The sequence below is a fragment of the Caloenas nicobarica genome, chromosome 1, assembly GCF_036013445.1.
Source record: "Caloenas nicobarica isolate bCalNic1 chromosome 1, bCalNic1.hap1, whole genome shotgun sequence".
NCBI classification, from domain to species: domain Eukaryota; kingdom Metazoa; phylum Chordata; class Aves; order Columbiformes; family Columbidae; genus Caloenas; species Caloenas nicobarica.
Genome location: NC_088245.1, coordinates 81,927,324 through 81,949,188, shown reverse-complemented (window position 1 = coordinate 81,949,188; position 21,865 = coordinate 81,927,324). Strand labels below are relative to the sequence as shown.

The following is a 21,865-nucleotide window of genomic DNA, read 5'->3' as shown; positions in this document are numbered from 1 at the left end:
CCTTTTCTTTCTACCAGTCAATCCACGATTTTTTGTAGAATGTGACTCTAGAGACAGGAAGTTCAACAACAAAACAGAAAGAAAAGGGAAAAAAGACATCATATTCACTGTCTGTTTTGATTATATGATTTTATTTGTTATTCTTGTCAAAGTATAACTCTTTACAGAGACAAATATTTTCTCTTTCCTACTCCCATCAGAAACATTTTATTGCATCATCTCTTTCTCCAAAAGCTTTCTGTACATACCTTTTTCAGGCGAAGCTGTTCTCACACACAGTCAAGTATATATCAAGCACTTTTAAATTAATCTCGGTTGCATGGTCTTGGCATCTTTTTCTACTTGTTCTGTGTATGACGCCTTTGTCCTTCATCCTTAACTGAGTCCCCTGCCTTAAGGAATTTCTGTGCAATTTAGCTTCTTCATCACTGGTTTATTTCTCTATTTTGCCTGGTGACATAGAAAACCCCTGCAACCACCTGCTACTGTGTTTTCCAAATAGCCATCTCATACTGAAAAGACCTGTTATGGAGTATTTGGTAGGTGTGGGATATAAGCCCACTTGTTCTATTTATTTTAAGGCAACTTATAGGCATGAGTTTTAAAGTATTTTTTTCAGTACTGAAGGTCAGACAGAACACAAAAAGCAATTGTCCAACAATCTCTATTAACAAGAGGAATTGCTCCAATCTCCCCGTGAATTAACTCCCAAGTGTTTTATCAATAGGGTTAGTAATAAGCTCCTAACAAACCTGTAAAATTTGAAAGTCTTAGAAAATGGTATAAGGCATCAGGAATGCTGTACTGAGCACTTTCAAATATAGGTATTGAATGTGAAGTTTAGAAAGGATTTAAATCCACCTTAACATTGTTATGCAGTCTTGTTGCTGGTGACTCTGAGTGCAGGCTGCTTTATATGTGTCTATCTGAACAGAGGATCCTAACTCAGCTCAGAAGGTGCCTGAGCTGGACACAGATTGCTTTTTAACCATCATGAGTCTATTGCAAATTTCTTGTTACAAGGTAAGCTTCCAGATGATCACCAGAGGCAATACACACTGCAAATGCTAGGTCTACACTAAGAACTGTGACCATGTCTAACCTCAGCTGTCAACATTTGTGTTAGCTGTACTGTCACTTAGCAGAGTGGTCTTATGAGACCAGGTGTAATCAAATCTCCATGATTTACAAACTCACTAACTTCAATTGTCCCACAATGAAAGGGATTTTAGTTGTCGCATTCCTTTGCACTTTGCACAGGCAAAGGGGCATGAATAAAGAGATACTGTGGCTCATTTTACACGGGGAATCTAGATGTTAACAGAATGATGAGTCAAAGCCCTTAGCTTAGGCAAGGATTATAGCTTGTTTTCTACAATATCTGTTAAGCATGATTAAATCTCAATGTAACCAATTCAATTACCACAGAAACACATAAATCTTTCAAAATAGGCCAGTCCAATGTGTGAAATATTTCTTTCAATACTGATCAAAATAGTGGGCATGTCCAACACAGTGATTTTACTGGAAATCTAACATTAAGGCTCTGATAGTGAAAAATAATTATAATAGCTAAGTTGATATATACATAAGGAGAAGTAACACTACATATACATATATATATTTTATATATATATGTATACACACATAAGAAGTAATGAATAAATAAGACCGTAATCATTTAAGAACTATCCTCAGTTACCAAAGCAATTGAGAAGATTATTTCTAGTTTGATGTTTCTGCCTGTAAAGATAGATGTTAATATAAAAATAAAGTAGGTAAAACTGTAATAAGAAATGAGATTTCAAATTTGTGGTTAGAGAACTTTTTACACAGTAGATACCTCAAACAGCTGCAGAAATGGCAGAAAATAGATTTAAAACCATGTTCTCTGGAATAGACTTGACTTCTGGTCACTTGGTTGAAGAATATAGGTGAAAAATATGAGATGCATGTTTTGAACATCCAGGTCATGTAGTCTACCTAAATGCTCATGGCATTCAGGAATCTTTCTAAGTGTTAAGTGGATAAGATCAACACTAAATTCAGACCAGTTTACCCAGGGCTATGTCCAGTTGAATCTTGAAAACCTCTCCAGGCAACCTTTTTCAATATTTAATCATCGTCATAGTGAAAGGGTTTTTTCTTATGGCTAGTTAGAACCTCAGCTGTTTCAATTTTCTCTCTTACTCTTGCCCGGATCCATCTGTTTCATAGCCTCCTATGGATACTAGAAGATTGCTGTTTGGTCTCCTGAAAACCTTCTCATCTCCTGGGTAAACAGGCCCACCTTCCTCAGCCTCTCCTCATAGGCAAGTGCCCTAGCCCCCAAACATCTTGGTGGCCCTCTGCTGAACTTACTCCAGTTTAGTGACATCTTTCTTGGTTTGGCAAGATATGAACAAGTGCCAAGTAAAGGCCATCTACTGGCTGCTCTCCCATGAATTCAGCCCAGGCTGCTGTTAGTCTTTATCACTTCCAGGGCTCATATTTGGCCCACCACTGTTTCATGCTCAGCTCGCTGTCCACCACCTGGGGTGTCTTGTTAGTGAATCCTGAGGCAAAGAAGGCAATGAGTACCTCAGCCTTGTCTGTGTTCCCGTGTCACTAAATCTCCAGTCAGCAGTAGGTCCACATTTTCTTTGTTCTCTTTTCACTAATGATGAATCAGTCGAACTTATTATTGCACTTCATGTCCTCCACCAGTTTTAAGTTCAGTTGAGCTTTGGCTTTCCTAACACCATTTCTGCATGCCTAGGCAGACTTTCTATATTTCTCCTTTGTGGCCAGTCCTTACTTCCACTTCCTATAGGTGTCTTTATTTCTTGGAAGCTTAGTCATGAGTTCCCTGTTTGAGCAAGCAACTCTCTGTGTATGTTACTGGAAATAAAAGCTATTAAAAATACAGTTGAGATTAAATCCCTCAGGATAAATAAATCCTGGTTTTTTTGAGAAGCTGTTTCAAATTGCTAATTCACTTCTCACTTCTATTCCTTTTTATAGCATTGTAATGACTATATGCCTATTGAAGTTTAGACTGTCATTTTATTTAGACATGGATGGATATATGTCAGGTCTGGATGATTTGAGGAATGAAGTCTCAGCAAGAGTCTGTTTACAGTGTTGAGCAGACAAGTGTCTGTGGAAGTCCTAGCAAGATTTTTTCACTAAAAGAAATAGAAAACAAACGTTTTCTAAACAAATCTGAACATAGATTTGCCATACAAACCAGTGAAAATGCAAGTAGTATCAACTGTCATTGAAGTCAATGGGAAAACTGCTGTCAAGTCCAGCATTTACATTTTATACAAAGCTCAGAACTACTGCTCTGTTGCGAGGTCACTTAAAAGATATTTACCTCATTTAGATTCTATGCTTGCTGAGGAGACTGTCACCTTCTATAACAGGTTTGTGATGGGACTGACATCTTTCAATATTTTCATTATGAGGATATGTTTGTTCATTTTTTATTAGAGGTCTGTCATAAGAGTTTTTGACTGTGATGAAAGTTGGGATTAACAGTGATAGGTAGCTTTTCAGAAAGGTATCTGAGAGTTATACTACAGACAAGTTAAATATGAGTCGAAAATAGAATATTGAATCAGAAAGAATTAAATGTGAAGTCATCCTTTTGCTTCACGTGACAGTGGTGAAACTTCAGCTGGAGTATTTTCAACATTTTACTTTTAGAAAGATTTGAATAAGGAGTCCAGAGAAATTACAAGGAGTCCAGAGAAAAGCAATTAAAATTATCAGACATCTGGAAAATAAGACTCATGACAAAAGGATGAAACAATTGTCTATGGAATATGGAGGAAAGACATAACATTTAGCAAGTACATTTGAGGCTGCTGTAAAGAAGACGGGATCTTTTTGTTCCCTTAGGAAAGAAGAAGAATTAATAGGATAAAAGCACAGCAAGGTTAGATTAGGCATTAAGGGAAAAATGTGAGGGGAGATACTGGAACAGAAATTTCATAGGGAGGTTGGAGAAGAACTCTTGTCACTAAAAATCTTTGAGAATAGGCTAAATAAGCATCTCAGAAGCATGTTTATGGTTGATCTTGTCTTGGTATGCAGAAAGATAAGGTATTGCTTGTGATTCCTTTCCAGGCATATTTTTTATGACTATGTGTTTGCTTGAGACTAATTGTATTGTGCCGTTGTTCACTGTTTCATTTTTAATATGTGAAAGGAATACATTTGCTTGTGTTTTTTCTATGTCTGCAAATGCATATTATTACTATGATTAGACATTTTCACTTGGCTTGGAGAATTAAGCACTCGTTCATTTACTTTGTGTCAGTGTGTTCTTCAATAAGCTTTTGGCTCTTGCGGCTGAGCAAATGATGTCAGCATTCAAATGCTCCCTAAAAGTTTCTCCTATTTTACTGGATACATCTAAATTCCACATAGTCACACTGAATATTATCAGTCACTCTTGACTCAGCCAAAATGTTTTTAAAGCAGTCAGGGAATATACAGGGGCATATGCTGCTGAGCAGTTATTTTTAAATTAAAACAGTTCTGTATGGTTTCTCATGCACTTTCTACTATGTCCATATGACAACTTGGACTACAACAGTTTTGATGTTGCATTACTGTGTGTGACTTGAACTTTTCCATAGGAAGTTTAGATTGGATCAGAGTAAAGGTCATTTGTTGCTGATGATCTCATCTGCTTTTTTGACTTAATGTAAAAGGAGCTCAATGTATCATTCTTAATTGTTCTGTACTGTGAGATTCATAGTAGGAAAAACTAAAACCATTGTTGACCTTACAGGCTTTGTTCATCAGTTTACATCCAGTGTTTCATAACAAATCCTGATGATCTTACTGGTCTTCTTGGAAGGCAGCGTATTTCCAGCCTACAGTGAAGTCTCAGTAAATGTTCCCATCACCCCAGACAAAGTTTGTTTTTGCATGATTATCTCTTCTTACTTGAGGTTTCCTTTCTTTCCTCCCTCTCATGACATATCATCCAAACATTCTTAATCTCCAGAGGAAGTGCAAAACGCATTCCCATGAAAATCTTCAATTTCTAAAAGCAGTACACAAGAAAGAAACAAAACAAAACAAACCTATAAAACTAGCCTGGCTTCTCACTGAATCACTTGAGTAAACTCTTTTGTCACAGCCATAGTAAAGTATGAGTCTTTAAAGTCCAGGACTGCAATTGGATTCTGTCATAAATGGGTATATTGCCTTTTTGACTGATTTCTGTTATAAAACCAAAGGACTCATTAATCTCATCCAGAGCTTTAGTGGGGGCGTAAAAAAAAAAAGAGAAAATAAATAGTGAGCAAGCTGTGGTAAGGTAGCTTTAATGATTTTGAGAGACTTATTGGCTGTAGATCTTTGGTCTATCTCAAGCCACACCAGATCTCTTAATGAGGCTTTTTTTTTCTTTCTAGAAATGATGGTAGCCGACATTACTATTATACAGTAGGGGTCATTCAATAATGCTTCAATTCTATATTTCTTTAGCACATCATAAAGAAGAGGGGGTTGGTCTTCTACAGAGATATGGTAAAAGGCTCATCATACCAGTTCTGTTAAACTGATGCCAGTCATTTCATTAATTTGATGGAAGCAGCAAGTTGTAATAGACACAGATTTTAGGCCAAGGGGCTCTTGTCCCATTGACTGTGACACAGTCTTTGGTCTTTGAACATCCTATGGATATAAAGTATTATAGGGCTTAGCTGTGATCTTGAGGGTATGTTTTGGACTAAGCAGTATTTCATGTTTATATCTTTCAGATAACTTCATGTGAGCAAGTTATGTAGTAGACTTATATCCAAATGAGTGATATCTGTCATAGTTACTATTACCAGGCCTTTGGATGCATTGCGTATCTTCTGAATAAATGCCATCATGTAATATGATCTTGACAATGTGCCACAAAGAAGGCTGTCAGTTAGAGATGTACTGATTTAAATATAGAAATACAGGCTGTGCATGGGGATAAGGTTCATTTGAATGTGTATATGTGTGTAAGTTAGAATGTTCATGCAACACCAGGGTATACATTGTTTTCTTATGTAGGCTAAAACAGCCTCCATTGTTTGCTGATATAAATTTTCCCACACATTATGGATGGTGACTTGACTTGGCTGTTTGTAATTTTGCTGGAGTAAATTTTAGACTATCCCCTTCTACATTTTTGTATTCCGAAGGAGTTTGTGAAAGCAGCAAGGAACATTTTGCATCTATATGCAGACATTCGGTCCTGTCAGTTGTTTTTTCAGAGTCCTTAATGTACTCTTCAGTGAGTAAGCATCTCCTCCCACTGAAACTATGCTTTTTGATATTATCATGAGAAATGACTGTTTTGTTCCTTCTAGTGGGTCTCATCTCCTATACTAAGTTGCTTTTATGTGGTTTTTTTTTTTATTTCAATTGCAAAGTGTTCCCTTTATGAGTAGCTTAAACACAGGCAGGAATGGAGCTTCAGCATCTGATTGCAGGGTTTGCCTTTGCAGGGGTGGCTCTGATATCACAAGACCTTGAGCAAAACCAGGGAAAGCAAATTTCTACATTGCATTTTATATGTTAACAAGGGAGGACAGGCCTACCAGCTTAGAAGACAGTCTCAAATGATACTGAGAAATTTTAAACCTGGTAAAACTGCATAAAAAGATCTTAAAATAAATATATAAATAATATAAATACTAAAATATCAGTTGTATGTTCAAATGGATCCGTTAGCAACAACAGTAAGACAATTGGCTAGTGTTGCAGTCATTGCATTATGTGGAAGTTGGTCCACAGCCCAACCCAAAAATGTTTCTTCCAGTAAAGTAAATTCTGATTGCAGTATCTGTTTGCAGCCCGAGTAGCTTCATGTGGAAGACTTGGACTAGCTCAGAAAGGGCTATGTTTTCATTGTGTCTCTTGATGCACTTGGACATCAGAAATCAAATAAGAATTTTGAACATAATACATCAAATGGGACCTTTACAGCACTACTTTTGATTTGGAATATTTTATGTCAAATATGTAAATGCAGAAAAGAAACAGATTCAATTTTTAAACACTCTCAAGATGCTGCCGTGCTTTTAAATCAGGATTTAGGTTGGACTTCTGTCCATAGATAAGTGAAAACGTTAACGTTGCTAATTTTTTGGCTCTGTCTCTCTGGCTTCAACAAATTGACCTGTGTGACCTTAGTTACATCAGTTTATCTAATATTTAATGTCTATTTTAAATACCTCTGCTAAACAAAAGATAAGCTAAAAGATGAATGAATGAAGGTACTGGGGAAATCTTGCTTTCTGAAATCAGTAATAGCCACAGTTTTGTAATTCTCTGAGAGCTACAGCACAAAACTGCACAATAACTGTGTAACAGTCAATACTGCAGCATAACTGTTACACTGAACTCATATATTCCATGATACAGAAAAATGTGGAAGGAAAGAATAAGATTAACTATTCTGGACCTTCATCATTCCTCGTACTACCTAGCTGAAATTGAATAATATATTTTTAAAAAACCTTAATGGCCGGGGCTGCTTTGACGTGAGTGATACCTATAGGAGATCTGTTTTCAAAGTTATCTTCAATGCAAAACAGGAAGAACTTCCAGACATAAGAAATGGAAGGCCACTTGAACGTTTCTTGTGACTAGGACTTCCAGCTACAGCCTAGAATCTCATAGCAACCTGACTTTCTGTGATAAAAAAAAAAGACAGGCATTTTTAAAGGACAATAAGGAAAACTCCTAGGAAAGCTGCTCTGTCTCATTTGTCAATGAATCAGCAAGCAGAGTAGGTTCATGTTTGAGGTTTTAGCAAGAAACAGAGATCCTCAAATTTGTTTCTGCATTCAGGCTTCCCAAGAATGTTTAGTTTACTCAAGTTCATTTTGAATTAAGGGTTGACACGCTGTGTGTTTTTCCTTGGAATATAGCCCTCTAATCAGTTTACATGCCTCTGTATACAACAGTGGTGATGAGTAAATCACTGCAGAAGTATTGTCCGTTCAAGGATGCAGTATATCAGGCCTTTCTGAAACTATCAAATAATGGGATTGTTAGCAGAAGTCTGGCTAGTCTATTTTCTTCTGCAATAGCATGCCATAGCCACCAACTATGCTAGTGATAAGAAAAAAAGGCAAGATATGGTATCAGATTCTGCACCTCATTTACTCTAGGTTGAACACAGAGTTAACTGTAGCAAAAACAACATAATGTATTTAGGCTTATTCTTTTCTAACTTGGGTCAGAAACAACACTTTAGAATGCTGTATATTTAATGATAACATCATATGTTGTATTTTTGTTGTTGTTGTTGGATTGTGGAGTTGTAGTTTTTTTCTTAAATTCACTCCTTACCTAGTGGGGAGTTGATATTTATATCCCATCCTCTTTGAGAACAACTTTTAAATATTTCAATACCAGGAGAGGACTTGTTTCTATATTCACTTTCAGGCTGGAGCCAAGAACTTCAAGCAATGATAGTTTAAAAAGAAAAGCAAAAAATAACCAGAAGTAAACAACATGTAAGCTCCAAACTTGTTCAGTTGTTGGCTTTCTCACTAGGAAGCTCTTGCTGCGATACCTGCCTCTGCCCCCAATTATTCAGTGACACCAGACAAAGCAGTAGAGCTGTCCATATTGAGGAGGGGAGAGTTCAAATAATGAGGAAGGTGATACTGGAAAAACAAATCTGAATAATGAATTACAAATATTAACTGCCTTGCATGATTTGCTATTTTCAGTGAAATTTCTCATGTAATTGTTCTCTTTTCAAGGGACCGAGCTCCCTTCATCTTCACATCAGAGATGGAGTATTTCATCACAGAAGGTGGAAAAAACCCACAGCGTTTTCAAGAGTTTGTGGAGCTTTGTTGTCGAGCTTATAATATAGTCAGGAAACACAGCCAGTTACTCTTGAACCTGCTGGAGATGGTAAGAAGCTTGAGGATGAAACCAAAAATCAATTTCTTCTGGTATCCTCTTCCCTTTTACGACTTCTCTGCTGCCTTCAGTATCACTGTGATTTGAAGATGTATCAGCTGCACTGCAGGAAATGTTAGTGCTGTCTCTTCTTGTGCAAAGGGACTACCCAGTTTCAGTACTAATTTCTGAGAAAAGCTAAGCTGCTTGATTTTTTCCTTTTTTTAGTGCGTTCTTTTTTACAAAATAGCAGAAAACTGCAAAAGAAGATGAGCACGAGTTTCACATTCATGAATTTCACTCAGCCCTTTTTGGAGGTTTTCTAACAATCATTTACCAATCTCGTTCATGGCTACAGCAAGAAAAAAATAAATATTTCGCAGACTGGGTGATTTGATAGTACCTAGCAGCACTGCAGCTAACAGTGATGCCATTAGAATGTTTCTCGTTTTGTTTTGTTTGGCATTTCTTTTCACATTTCCACATTCTGTTCTTAGGATGGCAAACACAGGAAAGAGCACTACCAATATTAGCACAGGTTTGAAAATCCTTTTGCATAGGATTTTAAGACTTCTAGGAGTTTTTATCCCTTAACTATTCCTACCAATTCACATGATGTGGCAGATTCCATAACTGCTTTATGCCTCTATTTACTTGTGTTTGAAAGGTTAATGATTTTCCCCCTTCACAAGTAGAATGAGAATATTAAATTAGCTAATATTTGCTAAGTTGCTTGGCTAAGATATTAATCTAAAAGTTATGTCCACGGCCCCATGCAAAACCTAGGTGACTGCTCTGTGCATGAAAAAACCTACACGACTTTATGAACAGAACCCCTGCTGAGATTGGGGTACAGCCAAGAAGTTGCTCTGCAAACACTCCTGTATCATCTCCAACTTCTGCAACCAAGAGGGAAGAAACAGCAAGAATTTGTTCATCTTCTTTCTGTCTTGTCTGTTGATTCTCATGCAGTGGTACAGTACAATATGGAGCAGGAAGGATTGCCCCAGATCTCTTAATCCGGCTTCTGAGTAGTCACAAATGTGCAGCAAAACTGCATTCCCATCATAAAGCATAATTTTGCCCAACTATGTTGTAACCATATTGGCTGAAAGCAGTGCTGAGTGTGTCTTAACTTAAAGAGCCTCTGAGAAATTCAGGAGTGTTTGTGCTTCCCTCATCCACAACAGTAATCTCTGCATTTCTGGACAGGTTGCCTAAAATCTCATGCCGCAAATATAGCTATATCTTGTACCTCCTTGTCCCCATTGCAGTCCCTTGTTCGGCAGCCAGCAGAGATAATGATGTTAGATTACTCTGGGATAAGACACAGAGCGTTAGGAAAATGTTCCTGGCAGGAGCTCTGAAATAACTAGCTCTCTCTGCCTGGGTATAGCTCCAGTTTGTCTATATTCAGGACATACTGCATCTTTTGTTTCTGCTGATCTTTAAGGAGAATTAATAGTGCTGAGCTATAAATCAGCATACAGATAAGTTTTAACATTTGTCAATGGGCTGCAGTTCAGTCAATTGCTTTGCATTTCATAATTGAAAAATAACTGTCAGCATACTCACACCCCATCATTGAGCACTTCATATCAAAAGGAAATTAAACAAGGCAAGTTTGTGAACGCCTTGTTTTTGCCAGTGCTGTTTGGAAGGTGAGTCTGGTTCTGCACTTGAAATCGGGTGTTGGTTTGAAACTGTAAGTATCAAAATGTTTTAGTTTTGTGGGTCATTTCTAGAAAAGTGACTAAGTTCCACTTCGAATTCATTTCCATGCAAAATATCTGATGTTATCGTGAAGGGGCAAGATAAATTAACCACTACCTGTTTATGTCAGTGAGAGTCTAAGATTTCTCGCACTTTCTGGAAATCTGCATCATTAATCTTTCATTCCCCTCCCACATTCTGTTTTCTGAGATGCTATTTATAAAACATGGTTAAAAAATCTCAACAATAAGGCTATTTCAAAAAAGTACAGTACTTCACAGGTGTAGTGAACTGTGCTCCGCATGGTCAGTAGTTGTTAGTGGTTTCTAGCAAACCTTGATTGTGAACAACAATTTGGGAGGTTTGGCCCAGTTTGGGACTTAATGCTTTTTCTTGGTGGTGAGCAGCATGTTTCCTGAGCTGTAGCGACATTTGCTACTGGGAGTAAGAAATAATCCATGAAGTTTCCATCACTTTCAAAAGCAGAAACATCTGTGGGAGACCCGAGAGTCTGCTGGCAGAGTTCAGCTGCCCAAATGCCTTTAGTTCATCAGCTTTGCTCTCATTAAAGAATTGATGTGAACTATTATAAAGAGGGTCGTCACAGGACACAAACACCTTTTGATTAGTTTAAAAAAATGCAAAATCCATTGCTGTTACAAAGATTTTTTGGGTAGAGAATTATTAAAAGGGGCTTAGAGGTTGCACTAGACAGCAAGTAATTGATCCACTTACCTCTGTTGTGACAATAAACAAGTCGTCCTAATAGCATAAAAAACAGGAGACTACCTAGAGCCTATCTAAGACTCAAGAATCCCCTGTCCCCATACAAGTAATTTTGCCTTTCTACAACTCAGAGACGCCACTTGGGAAAAGAGGAGCAGGAAATACTCCTACTTTGGAGGTCTAATGCATGCAAAGTACATGTCAGAACTGTTCATTTTTTTGTGGGATTTTGGGCTGAGTGTCACACACCAGCTCGGAATCAAGGCCCAAGGAGACCATAGGCAGCTCCATTCAGTGAATCAGAAGTCCTGGGATAACCAGCTGTGGTTGGTCAAGACATACGTGAGGCCAAACAAGGGGAGAAATTGAGAAATGCAGATGATTAGGCAGTTAGTGACATTTGAGTTGCCCTAGGCGACCTGTAGTTGTTTTCTGAACAGTTGTTCCATGTCTTATCTAATTAGCCTCCAGTATCACTAGTCACCGTTTTCAGAAGCCTCCTGCATCAGGGTACTGGAAACATGAACAATATGCTGTATGGAGCAAAAGGGAAGAAGCACTATAATAAGCCTTGAGGTGCCTTTTCAGTCAGCATAGCACTATGTAGGTAGTGCCCAGCTAAAGACATTTCTTTGCTTCAGCAAATGTTTTTCCATTTTCTGCAATGCAAAGAACCTTAAAAAAATCCTGGTTTCCAGTTGCACTACAGATCATTCAGATTATGTGGTTACGTTCATAACTGGCATTGTTCCCTTTTCTGATACAGGGCAAGAAGCTTAATTCGCCCATGCAGCAACTCTTTTTTTTTTTTCTTTAAATTAAAAAGATCAGGAGTTGTTAAAATCTTTTATAAATGGGTTGAAGGCATACAGATAAATAGCATTGTGTGTCCTTAAGTGCTGAGTGTTGTTATTGTCCCTACTCTCAACTCACTTAAATTCACCTCATTGAGCTTTCTGCCTTTCAGTTCCTTGCTAGCCAGAACTCTGTGAGACAGCAATCTAACTGTCCAGTGGTTGCACAGATTGGGTGAAATACAAAGCAAAATTTTCCTCATTAGCGGTTTCATTGAGAAGGTTTGAAGGAATGAGGAAAATATCTTTCCATGTCTTTTCCCCTTACTCTATACGTCTCTCAACCAAACCTTAAAATAAAAGCTTCCTTTCTTCTGTGCTGTTATCCGCAAGACTCAGTGGGTCTTTATGTCTGAGCTAGACATAAATATCAATGAATAATGCACAGCAGTGACTGCAAATTCACATACATTTCCTTCCAAGCAATGTGAAGGAGCGATTTTTTTTCTCCAGTACACACAAATCATCTCTCTCAACTTACTGTGATTGTTGAGAAAAATCAGTAAGTTTTGAAGTGAGTCAATTTGGGTTTTTTTGACATTTTAAAATGCCTGGAGAGAGCCGTATGGGCAAATGGACACACTCAATTGTCTACCCTACTTGTTGTGTTACTTTGCAAGGGGAATATTTGCATTATTTGTCTTTTGAACCTAACTGGAACAGCTCTGTCCCACATCCATGAAGAATGATACACTTCTACAGAGGGCAACTCTCTGTGCCCAAGTCAGGGCTTCTGCTATGAATCAACATCTAAAGGAAGCTTCCTCCTCCATTGACTGTAAAGGGAGTGAATATATGATCCCTTTGCAGGAGGGATCCAGAGCAGTGATAGTGGGATCAGTGGTTACAAATGAGAAGGTGATGTTGCACTAAATTGGATTAGGACTAGGATAATACTGTGAGCATAACAAATATGGTTAACTGTTGTTCAGGTGGCTGAATTTGGTCTCTTTCCCTTTATCACCATTACAAGACTATGAAGGAAGTTTAGCAATGCGCATGTTGAGATGATGATATCTGAAGAGAATCACACAGAATCACAGAGTCACAGAATGTTAGGGATTGGAAAATAAATAACTAAAATGGATTGATTATTTTGGCCCATGCTTCTTTCCAGCACCTCACTGTGAAGTTTTACAATGCAATATATTCACTTTAGTGTTCCAGACATTGCTTTAGCATCAGAACCACTTTTCAGATCAGTAAAACTTTGTGTTTTACAAGAAGTCCTTCAGTCCTGTCTCAGCCTCGTTTCATGGACTAATTATATTTCTTTACTTTTAGATGCTGCATGCAGGATTGCCTGAGCTAAACAGTATTCAGGATCTGAAGTACGTGTATGATAACCTCCGCCCTCAGGACTCAGACCTCCAGGCTACAAGCTACTTTACCAGGTAAAACTGGAATATAATCCAGAAACCTTACCTCCTTCAGGCATGAAGCAAAGCTGCCAAATTAAAAAAAAAAAAAAAAAAGAAAAAGAAAAAAAAAGACAGTTTTTCTGTTTTGTTAAGAGGTTATAATCAGTGAAATTATACAAAAGGATAATTGGTCTTCACATGTTTACTTTAAAAAAGTCCTTTCCTTATGCATGTTTTTACCAATCCCCTGAAATTTCTGGCAGAAATAGTTGTGCATTTGTGGTACACTTGTAACAAGTCACTTATTCAGCACCTAGAGGTTTCTTTGGCTTTCATGGTGAAACCATCCTGGCTTATTTCTAGCCACCTTTCCTCTCTGCTTCTAAATGCAGCAGCTACATCCAACGGGATTTGGACTGCATTAAAAGGTTCAACTTGTGGACTGAGTGAAGACCTGGAATTCCTCCATTTTATTCCCTTTTCTGTTCTTCTTTTGGCCTTCTGTGTTGCTTCAGGCAAGTTACTTTACCTCTGTTAGCCATAGTTTCTCCATCTGCAAAATAATACTGATTCTTCCTTTTGAGCACTTAACGTATCCATCACAGAAAAGCATTGTGTGTGAATATATGTATGTTTAAAGCTTGATTTGCATTAGGATAATGAAAACTTTCACTTGTTTGTGATAATAACAGAGGATTATTTATGAGGAACTGCAGATGACCTGTATAAAATCAGTTTGAAGCCTTCAGTTCTGATCTTTCAGGTCAGGCCTCTGCATTACAGATAATTCCAGCTGTTTATGCGACGATGCTCTAGATGGAGCCAGTGGAGACTGACTGGACTTGGAAACTCACTTGCCCGTTCTATGCACAGTCTGAGAAAATCTGTCCCTGTCAGACCCTGTCCTGTGCAGCACCATCATTTCCCAAGGACAGCCTGTGAATTCACGCACCCTGGACACCACGTACGCAGGCAAAGCAATCCAGACTCTTCTGACGTCTTTCTCTGGCCCAAGCGCAGGGCACATTTCCAGGTCACAGCGCTGGGCTCTGAGTGAAGGGCTCCTTTCAAATCAGAGGCTTCAAGGATGCTCCCATAAGGCGGCACAGTCCTCTGCACTGTGCAAACTGCCTGGAGGCAAGAGCAATCCCCTGCCCTTCAGTACAGCCAGAGGGCACGTTGCAATGAATAAATGAGATGAAAGCTTGAACTGGAGCAGCTGACTCTCATTACTCTTACAAAGGCGCCTATGAAGATTTTGGGCAATTTGAATTGCGTTGTTTATATGTGTCCTTTTCACGTATTAGAACCAGAAACTGAGGCTGCAGATTCAGAGAATGCTGGAACAGAGACCTAGAGAGTTTAAGGAAGATGTTGCTTTAAAGAGGAAGAGGGAAACCTCTCGCACAAAACTATTGTTCCATTACACACAGTAGAGCACTGAGTTCCTTCTTTAACACTTACTTTTTCATATGCTTTGCCTCTTGCCCCTTAACAAAATTGTTTTGTTTTAAAATTTAATTACAGCTTCATGTTTACCATCTACTCCTACCTTACACTTTCCTTTAAAATTTCAAATATTCCCAAATTACAGGCTTATATTTCCACTTCAAATGGAAAACACGCGGTTTCAAATTAAAATGCAAAATCTTTATTCTGTCAAATAATCTGAGTGTTTTTGTCTGTCCCTCATGAGTAAAAATCTCAGTTCATTTAATAAGTGAAAAAAAGGCTCAGATGTACATAACAAATATGGAAATGAGTCTTCAGAGTGGAAATTGCTAGGTCAGAGCTAGTGCCTAGCGCTTTTCTGGAGATGGAAAGGGTCGGTTTGCTTTTCAGTCGGGTAGGACAATTGTTGTGGTTCGGGTTCATATCACTGGAGTCTTGCTTAGCTGGAAGATGGAGGATGAGGGCTGGGTTCAGGTCAGAGCCGTAGCTCCACCCTCTTGGAGTTGGGCAAGTTGGTTGTGGTGTTTTGAGGGTTAGGGTGAAGGAAGTGAGAAACTTCAGGGTGCGAATTCAAGGGCAATGTTTTCTCAGCCAAAGCACACGAAGTGACAGCTGGTCTCAGGAAGGAGACGTGGCTCAACACTGTTTTGGAAGTGGGAAGAGTCGGTGCTCTTTGTTGCCTGCTACAGGATCACATTAGGATTAGGTTCAGCCCAGAGAGACTGCAGGTAGGTCTCAGAGGCCAGCATGTCCTTCTTCCCATTAGATTTTTTGTTAGGGTTGATGTTCAGATAATGAAGGCCACACAAGTCCTACTTACCAACAAAACTGGCGTCATGGTGCAGATCTGGACAGCGCTGTGGGCTCTGTTCTTATTTGAAACTGTATTTTCTGCTAAAATGTTTTTAGTGTGCTCCAGATCTATTGTTCCAGTCTCCTTCAAAATGCTGAAGTGTAGATTTGTTTTTGTCCACAGAGATCACTATATCGCGTAGTAAGGTCAGATATCACTAGGGTGCATATTTTGTTCTTTGATACTCTTATGGTATGTTTGTATTATATATGTTCATTTGCAAGAAGAAAGTCTCTTGTTACCAGCTAATGAATTTCCATGGATCTCATTTCTCTTAGTGCTTTTTTTTTCCTTTATTTTAATTTCTAGTCATGTTGTAACATAATTTGTGTTAATTCGACATGTGCATTAACGAACATTTCTACATGTCTAAGCATGGCAGAATGTCAGGTTTCATGTCTAGTAATATTTTAACTTCTGGAAAGCATATTCAGGCACTTTTCAAAATAAAGATTTTGGGATGGCCTGATACCTGGATCAATGCAGAACTTAGCCCTCTGTATAAGTATGCTATGACCTGCCTCCAGAAATGTTGATATATTGAGGACTTTGTGAGCTTTGAATTACCTACATCATATTTATTCCTGTCCTTCAGAAAAATTCTTTCCTATTTCCTTGTTATACAAAAAGTCTGTGTGAGAAAAAAATCCAGTGACCCATTTCTCATGATCACTCTGCAACTTATTGCTGTATCTTTTTTTCAGGCTATCCTTAGAAAGGCAAGGAAACTGAAAGTTCCAGTTATTAGCATAACTTCCAGTAGCTCTGAAATCCTTCACAATTTGTAGCATCTTTTTCTCCATAATTACTTCCAAAAACATTTTATTGTTTTTTGGTTGTGTTTTTTTTTTTTTTTTAAGTATTTTCTAGGGTGTAGTCATTGGAATTATAAAATATGCCAACATAATGTTATTTCTTATTGTATGTACAAGGTAGTTACTGTAATCTTTCAAATCTGATCATCTAATGTGTGTCTGCTGAAAACCCCAATATTCTTCTAGTGGAAATAGGAGAATAGCATTTCACTGTAGAAATAAGTTGCTTTTAGCAATTGTCTGAGTTTGGTTTGAGCAATAATACTGGCGTTGCTTCTACTGTAGTTTAAAAACAATGTAAAATGATGAACGACGTCACAAATATTCCTGGCAAAATGATGTTAATTTGTTCTTTGCCATCACCTTTTTAGCCAACAGAATAATATTACCAGAGTTTGGGCTGTAACGTACTGACCCCTTTCAGGATCGTAAAGCATTCTGTGTTTTACCAAATTCCTTTCCTCTCATTCTTGATTTAAGATATGTCCAACAATCTGTGGTCTCATTTGTGTTCTGTATTCTTCTCACATTGGGTCAGTTCACTGCTATAAGCTGATGAGGGGCAGTGTTAAGCCTCACAGTTTACAGCCTTCTGGAAGGTCCCACCCTCAGATCGTGGATAAACAATGCACCAATTGAGAGTTATACAAGAGCTTCTGTGTTTGCTCGTCAGTTCTGTGCACCTAGTGCCAAATGAAACATTGTTGTCTCTCCAGCATCTGCCCTGAACTCAGCTTGATCCTTGAAACTCAATTTCATCATTTCCCCTCCCTCCTTTCCTCTTAGCCTGACAACAGTTTTACCAGAAACTGGAAACCCATCTTACCTCTGAACATAAATTTCCCCTTTGGTTTTCTGCAGATGTCTTCAAATGTCAGCGTCGTGTCACATGCTTCCTGACATTTTTTATGTGCCTGTAAGGGATGTATGTTTAAAATTATTTTTAAGGGATTAAAGTTAGCCTAATGCATTGAATGGAGTTGATTTCAATTGATTGCAGTATGCAATCTAACCCACTCGTAGAAGCTTATGAATAAGAGATACACAGTAGATCTGACAATTACCAGCAAAGCACCAGAGCATATCTTCAGCAGCCTGATTGAGGAGGGTGCTGCTCGGGTCAGCTGCCATTTTTTCATATTTATTAACAGAATCATTTGTTAGGTACCTCTCATTGCCCAGGTCAAGCATATCCACTCCAAACCACAAATGCCAGCAGCTGCAAAGCTGGACAATTCACAGTAATTCCTTTCAAAACCTGATGCTCATCTATAAACTGATTAGCCAATCCCTGTTTCTCAGGTGGCTGCAGAAATTCCAAGAAGAAATCTCCCAAACAACTGAAACACCAGCAAAAGCTGGTGACTTCTGAAAGGGCATAGGCAAAACTACAGTACTAGCGTCTCTCAGTGGCATTCAAGCAGTTTGTAAAGTCTGTAGTCTATGTGCCTCAAAGGATCAGAGGCAGACTTCCTCCTTGAATTTATGTTGTTTGAGGCATTCATACTGCTATACAAACCCCACGTGCCACCAGCTTAGGGGAGAGGAGTGTCCTCTGTCCTGGGAGTGGTGCACAGGAGGACTAGCAGGGAAACAGGACCAGAAGATACACATCAAGAGAGTACCTGATGTGCTCAGCCCATGGGATCAGTAAGTCTGGAAATAAACCTGAATTTTAAAGACTAGCAAAACAAGGGGTAAAAAGAATATTATTATTGGCCATGTACTATCACAGTTGGAAATAAGTTATTAAACTGAAGAGTTATCACTACCATAGACAAAAAAAGGAATATCAAATCTCCATGAATAAAGGATGCTCAAAATTAGAAAAGATCTGTCCCTCAAAGCAGTAATATTCTGGAAAAGTCTGTTAAGAGCTGTTGGGGGCATAATATCCAGTTTGTTTTAAAATGCAACCTGCTAAATTCATGGACGAAAAAGTTGGAATATAAATGATACACCATGTTCATTAACATCTGAGAATCCCATGAAAATAAATTTTGCTCATTATACTCTAAATTATTTTTAGGCCTAGATAGAAATGAGAAGCAGGATGCCATCATGAATGATAAAGAAAATTGTTCTGAAGTTTGGGGTGAATATTTGTTATTATGTATACCAAGACTAAGATCTGGATAACTAGTCAATAATAATGAGTATGTGTGCTCTTAAAAGGCTGTGCAGAAAGGCTGTTGTGTCCAAAAATACCCAAGCAGCAGCCCTCAGAACACCTGTCCTGTAAGATCTGTCTGCTTCCTAACAATCAAGGCACCAACTATCACAAGTCACTCTTGAAAATGTTAGCCAATCTTTTCATCCATTTCTGTTTACACAAGCAGCCAACCAGTCTGTGCACGTTTTACCCAATACTGTCATTTCACAGTTCTGTACAAAGATTGTGAGCCGAATCTGAAATTCTAAGTCAGTTAAGCAAGTGGAAAGTGGAAAGGCATTACTTTTCAGTAATGAAATTACTCTCAGGCGTTATTGGAGGAGCAAAGAGGCATTTTAAATTATTTGTTTATAATATGACATAAGGATTGTTTAATGTTTTTTATCCTAACAGGGAGGACTGCATAGAGCAAAAACAGAATATCAGGAAAGGGAGAAAACAACGTATACTTCTGGTTTTATTTTGTTTTAAATGTAGTCCTTTAAAATAGCTCACAGGGAAAATCTGCAGCAATGACAACAAAAGCCTCTGTTTAGGTTTAAAGTATGTGATTATCAATCTGGGTGTTAAAAGTATTTCAGAAGCTTAATGGACCCATGGAAAGAATAGTGGTATTCTGACATCAGCTGTTCTGTGTAGTGATGATGTCTGAATTAATACTACTTTATAAGCCAAGGTCTGCATTATGCAAATTAAATTGCACTGTGTTTAGCTGCAAAGTTAACATGCATCTTATAGTAATATTGCAAAATCCTTATCTGCTTTGCTATAATATGGCCCAGTTACAGATTCTGTAACCTATATCATGTCTCAGTGATCTAGGAAGTGTTTAAACTATGCATTAAATTAAATACATTAAAAAGGAAAAGTTCACCACATATGCAACCTAATTAATCAGCACTGAATTGATTTTGTACTAATATTTTGAAATGAGGTTTGTTTTCTTGTTTTCCATTTGAGTGTTAATTTGTGTCATTTATTAAATAATCTGTATGTATCTGTTTCTGGAGAATGTAATTAATAATTAAGATAATTAACTGAATCAATTCAGAGATACCTTTTCTTGTATTACATTAAGAAAAACACATACATCTTCTTCCCTTGGTTTAGTATGCTTAATTAGTGTATGATAAATTCACACAGTGTTTTGAATGAAATGTCAATTTTGGGGAGACAAGCTGGGGAGCTATCTGCAGGTAGAGTGTTGGTTTTGGTATGGTTGCATCTGTGAAGCTACAGACTTTAGCCAGAATACGAGATGATGAAAATCAGGCTAATGCAATGAATGGAGTTGATTTCAATTGATTGCAATATGCCATCAAACCCACTCACAGAACCCCATGAATTTAATTTAAAATGACAGGGGAAGCATTTGCTCAGCTTTGAAAAGGAGATGATGAAGGTGGTTAAGGGTATTGTCAGCCCTTGTAAGCTAGTTAGATATAATCCAAAACCGGATGGGAAAAAAAACCAGAAAAAACCCCCAAAAAAAGAAAAACACCACCAAAACAAACCAACCAACCAACAAAACCACAAAAAACCACAAACAAACAAAACACAACAAAAAAAACACCACGCAAAAAAACACCTGACAATTTGGTAGAGGTTTTCTACCTTGTTGCCTTATGGCCTGAAACTAATGGGTTGTTGTTTTATAACATCAGAACCTATCCAGAATAACTTCAGAGTGCTGTAGAAATAAGCAGGGAAATAGGAAAAAAAATATCACAAGTTAAATAGATCTTAACCAGCAATTGAATTCAAGAGGGCAAGTGTTTTCTAATGAGTATTGCATCTTACTCTTCAAAGACCAGTGATTATCTTGCAGTGTTATTTCTCAAGTTGAGTTCACTTTGATGTTAAAACATGTTTGCAGTACTTATCTACATGTATATCTCATTATTTTTTTATCTATTATGTCTTTTTTGATGAAGGATCTTAGAACTCTAGGAAATTACAAGCGTGTTCTGGCTCCCCTTGCACAGGGATGAGATGAGGGGAGATAGGGGGAGAAAACTTCTCTTTTTTTTTATCTTAAGCAGCTCCACAGGGATAGAGCTTTTAAGAACAGGCTAGAGGATTTAGCAACATATTATGCACAGCTAAATCATGAACTGGATGCAAGAGCCTTCTGCAAACACATGTAAGTCCATGTGAGGTTAGTGTAACCATGCTAGGGTGCTCTTTCCTACCTGTCAAAGTGAACACGTATTTTTCTACCATGGAACTCCTCAGAACACACATGGAAATGTTCTATCTGTCTCTGTTGTCTGAAAGAAACTGATGGTATCCAGCTCATGAAGAATAACTACCTCAAGGTGAACCATGAGACAGGCTTTGGCAAGAGAACTGCTTTAAGCAGTAGAGCTCAGGGGCTGGATATGCTCTATTGCTGCAAATGATGGTGACTGGAGTGTATGTGGGTACATGTTCCTGTGAGGTAGGTTTTAGAATTTGGGGGGCGGGGGGTTTGGTTCTTGTATCCATGAAACCAAGGATCAAAAAATAGAAATGGAACAGTTGCATAAATAGCGGCTCTTCTCTTTATTTGTTCTTCAGGAAAATAAAGGAAAGTTTGGAGTGCTTTCCTGTTAAACTCAATAACTTGATCCACACACTTGTACAGATGTCAATGGCAGCCTCTGCAAAACCTCCAGCTCCAGAGACTGACGCCCAAGAATGGATGATGTTGGACGTAGAGAAGTCAATCACAAGAGCCACCATTTTGGGGTTCAACAAAAAGTCTGACCCTGTATGTATTATGTTATTTGCTTGCCCTCATTTGCCTTGATCTTTAATGACTCATTTTTGAGCTTGTGTACTCTCCCTCCTCCTGTATAGAAGATGTGCTTGTGCTGCATTAAAAGGATCACAGGATGAACAGTGGTGCCATAAGCAATGAGCTACCAGAGAGAAAGAACACCAGGCAGACAGCTATTAGCAGAGAGCCATTAAGGAGAACAGTTCATGCCCTATAGTGAAAAATAAATCAGGAGCTAATTAAAGCATCCAGAAGG

The 21,865-nt window shown here is 38.1% G+C and overlaps 1 protein-coding gene across 1 annotated transcript in view; it reads left to right on the top strand.

Annotated features, from left to right (window-relative positions):
• Positions 1-21,865, top strand: part of PIK3C2G (phosphatidylinositol-4-phosphate 3-kinase catalytic subunit type 2 gamma) — a 199,692-nt gene that overhangs the window by 134,828 nt on the left and 42,999 nt on the right. The window contains exons 24-26 of the mRNA XM_065643202.1: positions 8,757-8,913; positions 13,479-13,588; positions 21,408-21,600. Of these exons, the coding sequence (XP_065499274.1) occupies positions 8,757-8,913; positions 13,479-13,588; positions 21,408-21,600 (460 nt within the window). The remainder of the gene's footprint in view (positions 1-8,756; positions 8,914-13,478; positions 13,589-21,407; positions 21,601-21,865) is intronic.